The 17,250-nt window shown below is 42.9% G+C and overlaps 1 protein-coding gene across 6 annotated transcripts in view; it reads right to left on the reverse strand.

Moving 5' to 3' along the window:
* Positions 1-16,690, reverse strand: part of TGH (SWAP (Suppressor-of-White-APricot)/surp domain-containing protein) — a 47,584-nt gene extending 30,894 nt beyond the window's left edge. For 4 of the 6 annotated variants that reach the window (XM_086823027.1, XM_086823031.1, XM_086823025.1 and 1 more), the window contains exons 1-4: positions 16,357-16,555; positions 5,941-6,031; positions 878-972; positions 680-783 (exon numbers count right to left, since the gene is read on the reverse strand). In XM_086823027.1, the coding sequence (XP_086679153.1) occupies positions 680-783; positions 878-972; positions 5,941-6,031; positions 16,357-16,491 (425 nt within the window). In that variant the 5' untranslated portion in view covers positions 16,492-16,555. Of the gene's footprint in view, positions 1-679; positions 784-877; positions 973-5,940; positions 6,032-16,356; positions 16,556-16,575 lie in introns of those variants that run through there. The other 2 variants (XM_086823026.1, XM_086823028.1) reach the window with 2 other exon arrangements.
* Positions 16,691-17,250: the final 560 nt, after the last annotated feature.

Below are 17,250 nucleotides of genomic sequence, written 5' to 3' on the forward strand. Positions count from 1 at the left end.
CTGCACACGCCTCTGGTAGACCTGCTATTGGTGAGGCGTGTCACACACACATGTGGCACTACTATTGGTGAGGCGTGTCACACACACATGGATCAGTTATGTACTTTTTTGCATGTTTATTCACCAAGATAGTGAATCCTTGAGACCCGGGGTAACTTTAGAAGGGTCAATTGTCCGCTATCACAAGTTGTTATCTTTGTTGCAAATGAGTTTGGTTAGAGCAGAAAAAAGATGTGTGTGTGTGTGTGAGTTTATCCCATATGCACATGGTTGTAATGATGCCTAAAAGGCCCAATTGTATAAAAAGGGGATGTGCTGCCTTTTTTGAGATATCTTTTGTTTGGTGATTATTGCAACACAATTTTAGTTTGATCCATTGTTGTGCGTTCACTCTTTCAATTCACTCTTTTAGTTTGCTTGGCACTAAAGTATGGTATAGTGGCAAAAAAAACTTATCTTCTCAATTTAGAAGCAAAACTTTCCTTCCCAATATAAAATCACCAAAAGAAAAAAAAAATGAAAGACATCATAGTACACAAGAAAACTTTACATGCCCTTTACACCTTTTACACGTCCTTAAGCCAATGGCATGGTAAAACTTCCCTTCATATGAGAATGTCGAGAACTACTGTGCTAGCAATCTCCTAAAGTAACACAATGCAAAGAAGCTGCTTATTACCGTTTCTTCAGCTCTTGGGCAGCTTCCTTGCAAGCAAACTCAGCAGCTGTGAAACCAAAAGTATCAAAGTCTGAGGCAGTAGCCAGCCTCGTAGAATCTTGTTCCTACATAATATTATCAATACAAGCTGTAAGTGCACACAAACCATCATTGCTGCAGAAGGCAAAAGATTAGAGAGACCATATAACAGTTGCACACCGCTTTTTCTTCATCATCCATGAAGTCATATGCTCTCTGCTGCGCCAACTCTGCCCGTTTCTTGCGAGATGACATAAATCTTTGGGGAACCCATCCTGCAGTACACATTTTCCTTGAGCGCTATGCAGATCTCAATCCTACTTCACTCCCAAGAGTATTATGGTTTCTCTTGCTGACCTTCTTATCTACCTTGAGAAAACTCATAAAAGACATCTAATATACTGTGGATCCCGATTAGATTCATACTGACAAGACGTCTATAAGCTTCCCTTTTTTTTTAACATTTGTCAAATCAAAAGAGCTGTATTACGCCGAAATAATTAGCTTCTAACACCTCATTTTACTTTCCTTGCACAGGCATTGACTGTAATGTTCCAAAAGGCAATTAATTAAGGGGCCCGGAAATGTGCAAGAGGGTTGCGCCATGTTAATGCATCCAATCCAAGCCGCCTACAAGGCGCTCCCATCGCCTGCAAAGGATGTGGATAATGTCCAGTCAATTGAAGCAAAGTCTCCACATGCAGGGCGACAAATCCATCAATGGCCTTGCTGCATCGAGCACACCAAATGTGCCAGGCAGCCATGCTGCTGATAAGCTTCGACCTCTTGCTCACACAGGACTCTAAGATCCAAAGGGGCACCGGTACCAAGGAAGCAGGGATGGCCAAGATCTGACAGTGTGAGCTGAAGGGCAAGCTGTGTGCCATCCTCCTCGTATAGATGTCCCCCACCTCCATGGCCCAAGTAATCGTGCTCTCCATGACAAAGCAGGAGTACAGGTTTGGAAGTGAATAAGTGATGAATCCTCCACCAAACCTGTTATCCTTCCGGCAATCCCAAAGGCAATATCTTTGCGACTCATGAAAGGGCATCACAACAATTCCATGAAGTTGGACGGCCTGCCACAACTAACTACATGCCCAGCACAAGGCTGTGGTGAGCAGGCAGCCAGAGGAAGAGGAGAGAAAACCAGGGGAGAGGCCTGCCAGCTCTAGGGTGCAATCTATCCCCTATGACAAAATGTGGCAGCCCAACTTGGCCAAATATTGAGAGAAAGGGACGCAAAGAGCCTCAAGTCATATGGAGGGGTCGTGCAGTACCATTCTCCAAAGTCCCACTGCAGCCAAGCAAGGATGCAGTTCTCCCAAAGCCACAAACACCACACCGGGTCAACTGCAACCTCCAAAGGGGAGTGGTCGATGTGCCACCTATGATTGTGAAAGCCAACTATTTGCACTCGCTAGGGAAGGAAGGGGTAATCCTCCTCCAAGAGGGCAAAACTGGTAGCCGACCCTAATTGCCGAGAACAAAAGCCAGAGGGGGGAGTCCTCCTAGATGCCAAAGATCGCTGGAGGCCTCGTCCTCCCTGTGCTGTCATATGGTGTGCCTGTATCATGCGTACATCCAGGAGGGATCAGGAGCTGCAGGAGAGCAGCTACTGCAACTCTGAGAGGCGAGACGTGGGGCGGGCGGGTTTTTTTCTTCTTCTTGGGGGGGGGGGGATGCTGTTGAAGAAGAGGCAATAGGTGTAGGGGTGAAAGCCACGGCTACCTCGAGCACGGTCAGGTCTGAGGAGGGAAGACGGGATGCCTAGAGTATCAGGTGGACCCTTGAGGGTGCCGAAAGAGAGGCTATCTGGACCGCCAGGTCAACAATCTGATCCTAATCTGAGATATGCTCTGCCGGCTCCACTAGGATATCCTGTAATAAATGCTTATAACAGTTCACCATAGACTTTGGTGTCTCAAAACCTGGTCCCCACCTCATCGGCCACACTAGTATGAGTGAACCAGTCAGGGGCTTGCCACTCCTGCTCAGTTGGCGCCTGCTATTGCTGGTCCTTCCAAGGACCTCCACTTCCAGGGGGGCGTTTCCCTCACTCGAGCACCAACGAGAGCAGCCACATGGCAGGTTCCCCATTTGGCAGCATATAAAACACTGCCCAAGCAATTATGTGAACTCAACTCACTGCAAGAAATGGGAACCATCTACGCAGGGATCATGATGTATCGAGGGAGGTTCTCTGGAAAGACAATGAGAACGCTAAGGCTTGGGAGCCCTGCTGCCCTTGCAATGGTAACTACCACCATGGGGGAGGACTCAAGAACTTCACCCAAAGAACACCCGACCGCAGGAAGAAGTACATGATACTCCTTTGTGTTAGAATTTGTGCATCTCACTGTGTGTGGGGACCGGGCTTTTTATTGGCACACATGTATTTATCTCATTTGTGTTGGTCGTGGGTTTATTTGCTGCAGTCGGCCAGCTACACAGGCAGCCAGCCAGCTTCACTCCTTCCCTATAGAAAGGCCACTTCCCTTCTCACTTATTAACTCAGTTCATTCATTCATAGGCACATGTTCTACACCATCTAGTATTGCCATTGTAAAAAGCCTCTTGCTACATAACATGATGTTCATTGTTTGATGTCTATCTCTCTCCTTTGCTCTCCCTCTCTCCTATGCTTTGCTTCCGCATTGTGCAACTTTATCACTTTGGAGGTAAGGAAGAAAACCCAGACTGGGAATCTTGAAACTCCTGCTAACACAATGAGTTTGGAGAGAAACCGTGCTTGCACTTGGCGAAGTACACCTAGAAGCCCCACATTGCGAGCGGACTAGACAACAAGGTCTTCGCATCAAAAGTGGTGGAGTCAAACTGGATTCAAATATCCATTGCTGAGAAACTCGACGTACATGATGCACCCTTGCTCCGAATAGGGCGGCTTGCAAGAGATCCCGTATATGTCCCCATCCTGGTCTGCTGCCGGTGAACTTGCACCCAGTCAGATCAAGTGGAACACGAGCCCTAGAAGACGATCCAACAAGATGCAACCGGACAGTAGAAGGTGTTTGACAAGAGCTACTCAAACTCCATGACAACTCAATATACAAGGCAATGTGAGGCAAGGTGGGAGGGAGCTTAATGACCTTGGTCATCACCACCGGGGCCTCCACCATTTAGTTGGACGCATTTGGCTCCCATTCTACACATTATAGATTTTTTAAAACCTTTTTGGTTTAAAATGTGAGATATATCCCGTTGCCATGCGGCCCAAGAAGGAGATAAGGGGAAAAATCAGATGGGAAAAAAGGATAAAGGGCAGAGGCAAGGAAAAAGGTGGAAGCAGAGAAGCGGACAAGGCAGGGGAAGGGAAACAGACCAGGAAGGAGGGCAGCACGGCTGGCAGAGTAGGAGTGGGTGGAAGTGTGGCACGAACAGCCTCTCATGTGCTACATGTAAATCCTTCCAAATACTTTTTGGATAATCATGCTAAGGCAAAGGACAATTTCTTCTGTATAAATAAGGGAGGCTTCCATTTTCTTATTAAGGTTTTTTTTTATGAAAATGTTTTCATATTATGCTACAGATACATTAAGGACAGAATGGACACAGCATTTTCTTTGCTGAACAAAGACTCTTTGCTTTCGATTGGCTTCTAGCAAGGAAAGACAAACTATTTTTGCATCAACTTTGAGCATAAGGGAAGAGGCTAGCAGACAGACATGCTAAGAATGCTGAGACAAGAAAAATCTGGGGACTAAAGTGGGTACGGGAAAGGGGATGAGGAGGAGAAAGGGGACTTGGGATAAGAAGGAAAGGGAGATCCAATTGAGAATATAGAACTCCCAAAAATCCATACATGGTAAAGAGGAAGGGAATGATAAGGATTTTGGAGTCCCAGTTATGGACTTCGACACATTTTGAAAGATGTGAACTTTTCAATATTGAAGAGAGAAGGGAAGAAATAAAGATTCCATTATAACACCTCGACGTCAAATGGCAAGACCTGACCAAGTGACTGAAGCTCTAAGCCAAATATCTCATATCATAGAAAAAAAAAATTATCAAAAAGTAAGGGCATTTATCAGGCATTTAGACCCTGACTATAAGCTTCAGGAATCTTTGGAAGATGCAACAAGCGATCCCATATTATTTATGGTACTCAAAAAAAGGGTAAGCCTAAGCAAGGTCCAAGTCCAAAAAAGTTTTTTTAAGAGAAAGGGTGGCTTTGAGGATAACACGATGAAGGCCTTTATTATAGATATATGAGCTTGGGCGTCAGACCATCCTGCTTTTTGGTATCTGGAAAGGGAAGCTCTAACGCTTACAAAACACACTCGTGAATGCTCAAGTCAGGGGGGGACAATAGTGAAATCTGATTTATCATGACCTATTTTGATGCCCACTTATGCTAAATTTAGAGCCTCGCTTCTTGGCCCAGGCGAATACACTTGATCACTTATTCCAGCCTTACTGCTGCCCTTAGAATTGATATCCAACTTTGATTCCATCAATGGTCTTGTATCTCACTTGCTTTGTGCAGCTTAGGAGTGAAGCACACGGGTAAATATACAATCACTTATTTTTTGTGTAATCTACAAAATGTGAAGGCCCATCTCCAGCTCATCCAATCACGCTCCGTAACATGAAAACCATCTTCCTTTTCCTGCCCATTTCCACCATAGATTCTCTCTGGATACTTCCCACAACACCCCTTTTGCTTCAACTTGCACTACTTGGCCTCCATAAACTCTGAAGATTCTTTTCCATGTATTTTTTTGAATGATTAGTAAAGGTGCCACATGGCCTAAGTAACACTCTTGAGGATAAAACTTTGAGCATTTCAACAACCCCTTTTTGTCCAGGAGATCTAATGCCTCTAATTACTTGGAAAGTAAGCCACGCGACTTTTCTTAACATTCCCTTTATAAATCAGCCTGCTGATAAAACAGCAGTGTATACACTTGATTGGAGCATCACAATGGGAAAAAAGGATCTATTGTCAAACTGCCTTGCCCACATCACTAGATGCATCAGCCACCCCACCACTTGAGTGGAAAAGGTTGCAGCGCATTAAATAGTAATGACAATTTGGACAACAGAAAAACCTAGAACATATTCAATGTTCGCGTTTGTAAAAGATTAAAACACACATATGGACTTTTAAATTTTAGGTACTTTAAATATAACATTAATTTGGTCCAAGTGAGATCTAGATCATAATTCAGAAAAGTGCAATTAAATTAAGGCCAAGAGAAAGTAATTCACTAAGAACATACCCTCTTTTGAGCCAACTGTGTTATAATAACCTGCTGAAAACCCTCCTGTAAAAGCACCATGAAACCGTCTACGTCCATTTTCATCGAAGACCTGAAGTTAAGAAAAGTCAGCTGTCCATCTTTTTCTCATATATCTTACAGTAAGTTATTCAAAATGTTTTCAACCACTCCCAGACATAAGCCACACATATTTGTCAAGATCCAAGAAGCATACAAAAGAACTCAAACAGAAAGTCTACAGGTTTTAAAAACTAAAGGAAAGCTGCCCCCTTCCCTCTCACACTAAATAATACCATTTGAAAAGTTCTTCATTTTCTAGCATTAAAAAACTTGCATTGGCCAGAGGGCATTGTAATCAGTAACAAGATGAAAATCATCATGGATTAGAACAAACAGATTTCACCTATAATCTTTTCCATTTGCTAACTATGCTGATAAGTTTCCTGGACTCAATATGCAATACTGACGGTATACACAGGTTTGCGCCTCATTGGAGTGCAAGAGAGGCTTGTAGTTACATGTTTTGTACACCCAAAATGCTTTGGCAAATTTTGTATTGAGGAAAAGGTCATGTGAAGAGCGGTCAAATGAGTAGTGTATGATTTAATAGAAACTAGTAATGGATGAGTACCTATTTAAAATTGCAATTTTGCACAAGAGACTCACCATCTGCTCATGCACTTCACAAAATACTATTTACGTGGAGATTTCCAGGGGAATAAGCAGGGATTGCCCAAATGCGCAGCAAGTTTGGTGGTGGATATTGGGCCTGTTCAAGTTGGATCCCAGCACCTGGCGGAGCATTGCCTTGGCCCTATTGCATGGGCTACAAAGGCAGGCCCGTGAGGAGGATGGCATGGGCCTTGCACTGCAACTCACCCACTTCCATCGCAGCCTCAGCCCACTTCCCCGTCCCTCTGCCTCCGCAACTCCCAGGGCTAAAGGGGGGAACTCTTTATCAGTGACATCTCAACCTGGCACGTCTAGCAGGCAAGGTGTTGCGAGTCATTGAGGGTTCCATCAAACCCCTGGTGGAAAGCATCCTTTCAATTTGGATGGACCTCTTCCACACCCGTTATGAATGCCTAGAGCATTTGACAGGGGATTCAGAGCGCATGCAGCAGCGCATGGCTGCCTTCTTTTGCACTTGGAAACAGTCCCTTCCTCTCTAGAGGGGACTCCACCAGTGTTGAGTGGCCCCCATGTGGCTTTCCACCACCACCACCACCCCCCCCCCCCAAAAAAAAAAGCACAGCCCCCCAATATAGTTTCTTTCCGAGAGTGGCCAGACATGGAGGGAGTCCCCCCCCATTTGTGACCTTATGTTACATCCTCAAAGGGTTGTAGTCAGCTCTTGAGCAGACGCTTTCTTTTTATTGATAGAAGGACCTGAGATGTTCTTTATGTACTGAAAATGTTAAATTTTACACACAAAAAAAGATAAGGATCGCTATTTTAAACCAAAGTTAGAATAAGAAAGTGCAATCTTTCTGCTTTCATTTTAACACCTGAACTTCACATAAAAAGCATGAGGCCCTGCACTCACACTTCAAGGAGAAAGCACCTGCTCCATGTGTGCAAGGTGTATGGAGAGCTGCCAGGCTGATGGACGTCGTATAGACAGTGAATGGGGATGCACTGCTGGACTGTATGGTTGCTATACAAGCAAATTTTACGCATGCACTGTACAGCAACCTGCACAAACCTATAAGAGATAGTACAGCCTGGCTGTACAAATGGAGGACTGATTGCAAGCTGATGTGTCTGTATGGAAGGCACTTCCATGGTTGTATGAGCTGTATAAGGATGATGTTGACCACCAGACAAGAGCTGAACAAGAGACCTGTTGTATGATGTACACAACTTGACTGCGCACAACTTGTCCATACACTATTCCCCATTTCAAAAGCATTCATTCTCTCCATTGAGAGGCAATCCCAAAGTATCCGCTATTGGTTTATTTTGCATGCTTGTCACTTGGAGTTTGTTTATCACACACAAAGGCGTTATAAGAAATCCACTTGTATTCAAGACATAACTTTGGGTATGAAATAGCTTCACAAGTTCCGACCCATGACTAACCGGATATCCCATACATTTGTCCATCACAACAAATTTGTCAAGGCCACCTGTCACCATCACAAGTGAGCCCAGCATCGCCAACTCCATTGATTTCTCATCTTTACAGAAAGAGGGAGATCCAAAAAGGCACTTAGTGTGCAGTAATATACGTCCAGATATCTAACACGACATGCAGCAACTTTGAAAGGTACCAAGCCTTGTACAATTGTTGTTTCTTCATAACAATCTTCTTCCTCCACAATCGCTGCTCGTCTAGAGAATCATAAGGTTGATCTTTTGCCAGGCTTGAAATGGAATCTGCAAGAAAATTCCCTTACCACCACTATAAGTCGATGGAGACAGAGCTGGGTCTTGGGCCGTGGGCAATCCTCTTAGTGGGCCGACAGCCCCATATGAGGCCAACCATCACCAATGTGCGTATATATACATACCCAGGGAATTTGTCAAATTCATTGCATTTCTCAACACTAGACTGAGTCTGCAAAGCATTTCTCTTAGAGCGTGGGCTACCCAAGAGATCTTCGAGCAATGTTTGGGCTGTGATTTGACGTCTTCCTTCCTTGGTCATCTTTTATCCTTGAAGTGCAGTTGTGACACTTTTTTCTTGTACATAATATAGATCCGTAGTTTAGGACTCTTGTGTGTGTTGTATGTTTGATTCCGCCACACTCTAGCACATAGGCACAAGTGTTCTACAATTGAGTATATCCTTGAGTGTATGAACACTGCCAAGGTTTTCTCAAAGATTGACCTCAAGAGCAGGTACCATCAGGTCCGGAATGTGAATAAGCACATCCCCAAGATTGCATTATGCACCAAGCAGTCTCACTATGAATTCGTGGTCATGCCCTTCGAATTGACAAATCCACTTGTCACATTCAAAAGGAGATTTTCAAGCCATTGTTAGGTTAGTCTTTCTTTATCTTTTTAGACGACATACTTGTCTTCTCAGCTATAGAAGAGCAACGTTAGTAGGATATAGAGCATAGTCACAAGAAACATTTCGTCTGTTTCGTCGTTTCAACACATTTCGTTTCGTTTCATCTCTATGGACAAAACCGAGAGGTTTCAAATTTACACTTGTCGAATCAAATTGGGAAAAAGTGAGAATTTACGAAAATGTAAAAAAATTCAACAATTGGGTGTGAAATTAGATGTGATTGTGGTTGAAAGGGATTCACAAATCAAGGAAAAGTGAGAAATTGAAGAGATTGTTTAAAAATTTCACCTATTGGGTGTAAAATTAGGTGCAATCCAATCTAAAGTATAAAATTGGAGTCTATAAATTAAAAGAAAGTGATAAATTGAAGAGCTAGTGAAACACTTGTAAGAAATTTCAACAAATGGATGTGAAATTAGATGAAATTGACCAAGAAGTCAAATTTGGACAAAACAGTGTTTCGACCATTGAGGTTGAAAGTATGAAATTGGAGGAAAATGAGAAATAGAAGAGCTGGTGGAATACTTGTAAGGAATACAACTGGGTGTGAAATTAGATGAAATTGACCAAGAAGTCAAATTCAAGGACTGTTACACATAGTCGCAAGAAAATTTTCGTCTATTTCGTTGTTTCATCTTTACATGTTTTTTAAGAAAATTGAGATGGAAAGGAGAAGAAAGTGAAGAGAAAGAGAAAAAAAGAGAAGAAGAATAAGATTTCCTTTTAAATTAAATTTGGGCGAAATTGTTAGGAATCAAGGTCTTACATGTGAGTTTGTGTATGAATCCACTCCTACAGAGTGAGAAACTGTGTGAGTGTGTGAACCACCTCTTAGGGGGGGTTTTAAATAATATCTAGATATTTGTGAGTAGTTAACCTAAGCAGTGATGTCATTGAGGCAACCTTTGTACTTATAAAAGGTACTTGTACTTCATGGAATTAGTCAAGCAACCCCATGCTTGACATTTTGGAGTGGTATACCATCTACTCGGAGCTGATGTTGCTCCCATGTATTTATGTTCTTAGTTTTCCATGACGAGTTTCCATGGACAGTTTTGTATCACCCCAATGAGATAGCTATATTTATGTTTTCATTCTGTTTTATTTTCCATTCCATGATGAGATATGCCATGGACATTATTGTACCACTTTGGTCTCATAGGCCCATTGGGTCTTTAGTAGACGCTTAATATATCTTTCTTTCTTTCTTTCTTTCTTTCTAGCTTTCAGTCTCTTTTTCTCTCTATCCCTATCGACTGTTTCAACACCATAGCCATGGTTGTAGTCTTTGATCCCCCATAGCCTATGCACGGTTATGGCGTTTCGATCAGCATTTCATTTCGAAACGTTTCGTCCATTTTCGTTCATTTCGTGTTTCATAGAGACAAAATGGGTTTTCACGTGACTATGATATAGAGCAAGTGCTTAAATTGATGGAAGAGAGTGAGCTTTACATCAATGGTAGCAAAGAGTCTCAGATCTTTTTGGCCAAGGTACACTATATGGGCTACATCATTGGCTCAAAGATGCTTAGACCCCATGAAGATTCAAGATACACTCAAGTCTCAGTTAGGAGATCCCGGTCACTGCATTTGACATACCGTATGTATACCCACATTGGCAAGTTCTCCAAACTCTCAGCGACCCTCATGGACCTGTTGAAGGGTGCTAAGACAAGGAAGCAACGCATCCAGATGATTTTTGGAACTCAAGCAAGCCCTCACTCAGGCTCCTTGTTTGAACCCTGCCTCGTGGGATGATACATTCACCTAATCACCAATGCTAGTAATACACTATTGGCGTGGTATTATAGCAAGAGGGTCATTTGATCACTTACATGAGTCATAAGGTGAATTCAATTGACCGCAATTACCAAGTGTACGAGAAAAAAACTCCTGGCGGTGATCCAGGCTCTTAAACATTGGAAAGACTTTCTTTACAGGCACAATTTTGTTGTTCGCATGGATCACCATACACTCCATTGGCTTCACACAATACCAAGTGCCAAATGGAGCCACCACCAACATCACTAGAGTTGAATCTTTCAACAATTTGGCGGAATGATTAAGTATATCTTGGGAAAGTCCAACCCGGTGGCCAATGCGCTTAGTCACAAAAGGACACTTTCCAATATCCGACTCCAAGGTGTTTGGTACATTAGAAGCCACACAAGACCAAGTCATTTCTCCACACACGGCGGTTGGCTCTTTTACAAGAACCAACACGCGCACATGGGGAGTCCTCTGAGAGAGAGCTAGTCCCTCCAAAGAGCTAGACGCCCCCAACCCCAACAACCCAGACCGTTGCCTTGTCAACTCTAGATCGGAGACTTGCTTCAATGATATAGAGAGGCAATTGAGGCCAAGTTCATGGTCCAGAGGATGACACATTATGAGCTCAAACACATGTGGTTCTAATGCTGCCTATTTTATTGTACGCACAAGGTCGATGTAGTACATTGACCATGGCTATCCTTTTGGCAACTAGTCTTTTACTTTTTTCACATTGTCTTGACATTCAATTTACTCATGGATCACATGTAACACCTTTTTGGTCTCATGGACACTTTGGGTCTTTCGAAGACGGGGACCAAGCTTGGGAGAGCAAGATTGGAGGCAGATAGAGAGGGTACACATTATGATGTCTCACGCATGATCAAGAGTAAGCCTTCAATGCCCATGAGATTGTCCTTGCAGAGTTTGGAGCACCACACCTACTCATTGATGCCCACTTACACACGATCACTTACATTTACCACCTTTATACTTTGGATAGAGACAAGTTTCCGAGACTGGCACTAGAGTCCTCCAAGTTGGCTCAGATGGATCATGGGTGTAACTTCCGAGGTGCCCTGGGGTTTCGCAAAACACTTGACCAGTACTGCAATTAAGCACTGAAATCGGTCACAACCTTAAACATATGCCACTTAATCCACATAACTGTAAAAGAGAGATGTCCATAGCTGACACCGCATAGAGGCCAGAATGCCCCCCTCCCCCCCCCCCAATGGAGTATTTTATTACCCAAGGAGAAAATATCATGTACAAGCTTTGAGGGCCTTACTCTCCCCATGGGAGATGCTGGATTTGAAAGAATGGGTACTATGCTGTGATACCCAAAAAGAAATGCTGCAAGAACTGTACAACACTGTATATGGACAGCAAGCATAAAGGAGAAAAGAAGATCACTGCTGAATATCACCAGAAAAGGTAGTACATCATGTGGAGCAGCATGAGGGTGGTCCCATAGATGCTGCCTATCACTGTAGAAGCTGAAAAGAGAGATGATCTGAGGGAAAAAGGAAGCCAGCCCTTTTATACTACCTCAGTATGCTAGCAGGCCGACAGCATGGCTGTAGCAAAAAAAAAGCTATAAAATGCCTAAAAAATACCAAAAAATGGTAGAAAAAAATGCTGAATAATCTCTGCTAAGATATGCCAATGCAGGGCCTCATATGGAGCCAGATACAAGCATGAATATGCATGGGAAAGTCCATCTGGGGATGAAATAATTTCCAACACCTCCTCTTCAACGCTAGATGAGTGGACCAACTCCAGCACGCTGCAAAAAATCCTCCAAAGAGTCTGAAGAAACAACCTCCTCATAAAAGGCACAAAGTTCACGAAGATATGGTACATTTGAATACCGAGAAGGTCTCCGAAAGAAGCCACGAGAAGATCGAGAAGATATCGAAGACGAAACACCAGAAGCAATCTGGAGAGAGAAGCCCTCAAGAGATGGAACCATAGATGGCTCCGAAAAATGTGGTACCTCCTCTGCATCTGCAACAAATATCGGGACTGAAGTAGAATCCTCCTCTGAAGAAGGAAATGAAACAACCAGTGGAACAAACTGATCATCAGTGTTTGCCAGGTTAGAAGTAGGAACAGGCTCCAAGATAGTGGAAGATGCCTGCTCTGAAACATAAGAAGGAGAAGCAACTGCCAAGAGAGAAGCCGCCAAAGTAGGAAGCTCCAAAATATGTGAGGATGTCTCAACAAAATCATCCACTTGCTCTGTAGAAGAACCACTATCCTCCTCTGAAAGAGAGGAGAGAAAATCTGCAATAATAGCACGGACATGGAATAGCACAAGATACTCAACCAAAGGGATTAGAGGAACTGATAAGGTCTCTATCAGAAACTTATATAAATAATCCTTTGTTGCGGATAGGGCACTGACTTCTAAATCAAAAGTCTCCTGTGTGACCACCAGGATGGACTCATCTTGCTCCTGTGAAGATGAAAGAACAAGGGGATCATAGACAACAAGAAAAACCATCTTAGTATGAAACTTCGTACTCTCCTCTGTCATTGGTGAAGTATCTGAGCCGAAAGACCAAGTATGATAGTTGGTTGCTGTAAGCTTCATGGATTCATTGACTTGGGGAGGATTGAAGGATGGTATGTGGGCAGGGGTGGGAGCAAGACCTAGATGAGAGAAACTCAGAGAGGAAAGATTGGAAATAGGAACCACCTGTGGAGCGGCGGAAGCAGGGGATCCAAGTTGTGATGGAGCGGGAAAAGAGATAGCAGAAGGAATAGCTGTAGAGAAGTGGTCTCTTGAAGCCATGTCTGCTAAAAAAAAAAAACAAAGTACCTCCTCTCAAGCTGTGCACAGCAAGAGAAAGAAGAAAGAAACGGAAGGGAGGGTGGGAATCTGAAAATAGAAGAAGCAAACTATCTCAGGGTTCCTATCCTCAGCACCTATGAAGAGGGTTTCACCTAATTACAGCAAAAATGCAAAAGCTATGCAAAAAACGCAGCCTACAATAGCAAAACGCAACCACTCTGTAGAAAGAAATTGCAGCACTTGAGGCAATCCCGAGTGAAAACGCAGCTCCACATGAAAATGCAAGTTACTGATGAATAAAACACAGCAAGTGAACAGCTCCTATATGCTCTAAACAGTCAACAGCAGCATGGAAATAGAAAACGCAGGTCCCTGTAGATGTTTCCCGCTCTGATACCATGAAAGAATGGGTACTATGATGTGATACCCACAAAGAAACCTGAAAGAACTGTACAACACTGTATATGGACAGAAAGCATAAAGGAGAAAAGAAGATCACTGTTGAATATCACCAAAAAAGGTAGTACATCATGTGGAGCAACATGAGGGAGGTCCCATAGATGCTGCCTATCGCTGCAGAAGCTGAAAAGAGAGATGATCTGAGGGAAAAAGGGAGCCAGCCCTTTTATACTGCCTCAGTAGTATGCTGGTCAGCTAGCTGTAGCAAAAAAAATGGTATAAAATACCTTATAAATATCAAAAAATGGTAGAAAAAATTGCCAAATAATCTCTGCTAAGATATGCCAATGCACGGCTTCATATGGAGCCAGATACAAGCATGAATATGCATGGGAAAGTCCATCTAGGGATGAAATGATTTCCAACAAGATTATTCATATACAAATCATAACACATTCCAACACGAGGCAACCATAAAATTCAACCGGAACAAAAGTTGAATATATACCAAGCCAACAATATAATCCATATAGCTTCGTGTGGGTACTAATTCTTCCCCAAAAACCAAGGGTCTTCATGCAATAGAGTTGGTACAATAGGTTCAGCTCTCCATTCAGCCGGTGCAGCAAGTACAATAGCTAGTCGAAGTACAGTGGTTGGTACAACTGGTATAGCCAATACAATGGCTGGTATAATAAGTACAAGTGTTGGTACAGTCGGTACAGTGGCTGGTACAGCAAGTACAAGGGTTGGTACAATAAGTACAGTGGCTAGAAATCATAATAAAATGATTAAATACCCTTGCCTTCAGTACTTTGTCATGATGGAAGCCTCCAAAACAGTCCCCAACAGCCGGTATTCTTCATGGGCAGCCTGAGAGAGAGAGAGAGAGAGAGAGAGAGAGAGAGAGAGAGAGAGAGAGAGAGTAGCCATCATTAGGGCAGCCTGTAATAACGGTGGTAGAGACTAGTGTGCAACAAGAGAGCCTCCTTCAAATGAAGAGAGAGGGATCCAATTCATAGATTTGGGCCTCCCATGAGCTAAAATGGCAAGAGAAAGCTATAATGACAAGTTGTGAGGCCACTTGTCTCACTTTGATCCACTTTCTTGCCACATGTCCCAATCTAAGAGATGGGTTCTCCCATAATCTTTCTCTTTAAAAATATCCCAACTGGTAGCAAATTTGTCATAGGTACTTTGGCAACTCTTGGTATCTGCTCAATTCCAAACGTAATGACGTGAACAAAATTTCCATAAGAGTCGGGCCAAAAATAGCAACTCTCTTAAATTTTAGGAGTGTGATCCTTTGTATTCCAAGATAATCCCCCATTCCCAAAACTTGTTCTTTCCAAATATTTGGACATCCTGGAGTCCACCAGACTGGGAAATGTCTAGGCTAGTGACAATGGGACAGAGCAAGTCATGGTACTCCCAAATACCAAATATCTAGATGGTTTGAAGCACATAGTCTACGGTTGTTACCATTTGGATTATCACTTAATTGACTTTTTATTAGCATCTCTTTTTAGTAATAAAAATTTATGTTTGGCAAGTAGAATCCATGGATTTGACACTAGGCTCAAGATCCCCATAACCTAGGTAATGAGTCACAAGTGGTACTATTCCCGTCGCTCATTTGGACTTGGCTAGATAAAGTTGGTACTATGCCTGGACTTAAGCCAAGTAGACAATTAAGTGGTACAATTCTCGGAACCTCGGGATCAAGTGGTACCACTTCCGAGTTCTTGGGTCAATGGTACGATTTTCACTTCATGCGGTCAGGTGGTACCATTCCTAGAACTTGTTAGATGAGCTCGTGGATTTACAAGCATTGAGAATGGGAGAATGGGAGATTTCCTAGCATGTGTGTGTGTGTGTTTTTTTCCCGGGAAAAAGTCCTAGCATGTGTGATTGCACTAGCATGAGTATGCTTGTGGACGCTGGATTTGTGCTTGAGCATGATGTTTGTAACTTTGTTCGAGCTTGTTGATGTTGCTCGCATGAACTGTTTACAAGTTGTCCTCAGGACTAGGGATGGCCGGAACTAAGCAACCAACGGATATGCAGGATGAACCATTTTTTACAACAGTTACTTGTTGTCTGTGGACAGGTTTATTCCTTAGTTTTTAGGTTGAGACCCTACAAACCTTGTATTCCACACTACATTTTATATAGTGCGCCGCTGTTTTGCACTATGGGCATAGAACCTCTACACCGGCTCCCTCTCCAACACCTATCGTACATCGTCCTGCTGTTGTCATGTCTGCACCGCTGTCCGTTGAGCGCATCTGCACTCTGCCGTACTGTACGTTCAACTTGCTGTGCCGTACAGATGCTCACGTCATCTCTGCTCGGCTGCACAGTTCTCTCTCTCTCTCTCTCTCTCTCTCACACACACACAAAAAGCAGACCAAGAAAAATACCTCTTGCGACGAGGACGCAATCCGCAATCTGCCTTGATCGATGGCTTGCTTCTTGCGCTTGCTGGAAACCACGTCTTCTTCTCTCTCCAATGGAGTCCCGTAGACGACGTACTCGTCCTCCTCGTCAGTGGCCATCGTGATGAGGTCTTGGGAAGTTCAAAAATTTTACATTAGGCTTGTTTTTATAAACCTCGATCGTTTGTGAAGAACATTAGCTACCTTAAGGTTAGACGAGTCAATTGAAGAGCCTCGGTTCGATTCTCTCTCAGGAAAGAGTGAGGTGCTCCAAAACCTTTTATCCTGTTTGAGCAAAGACAAGACCTTGTAAGATAAACAAAACAGATTAACAAAAACAGGTAAGCATGTTCTCTCTGTAGGGAAAATCCTTTAGATTAGTAACGAACGTAAATTAATTATGATTAATTAATCAATTTGAGTAGATTATCCAATTTGGGAATTCATTCATTGTTTTTTTCTTTCGGGAGGGTGCATTTGTGTGTCCCATATTCATCATGTAGCCCCTAGGTATTGAACCCAGGTCCTCATCGTGGAACCCAATGTTTTTACCAATTGAGCTACAGGCTCGTTGGTGGGAATTGATGTGCTTCAATGATATAAATTTAGATCCATACAATGCAATCAAAACTTATGTATGAAGTTATATTTTGTTTTCTCCATTCTAGATATAATTTGTTTCAAGTCATAGGCCACTAAAAATGCTCAATAATGGTCATTGCTTTCCTCTAAACTTTTCCTCCATATGGGTACTTTCTTCTTTTTTACATTTATGGTTGCAGATTGTGGTTTCATGGCATGGCATGAAATATATGATTTTTGGCAACTTATTTGAGCTATAAAACTAGATTAGATTGAGCTTGAAAATTGTCCCTCATA

Source organism: Cibotium barometz, chromosome 29 (genome assembly GCF_041138505.1).
Source record: "Cibotium barometz isolate CiBa-2024 chromosome 29, ASM4113850v1, whole genome shotgun sequence".
NCBI lineage: Eukaryota > Viridiplantae > Streptophyta > Polypodiopsida > Cyatheales > Cibotiaceae > Cibotium > Cibotium barometz.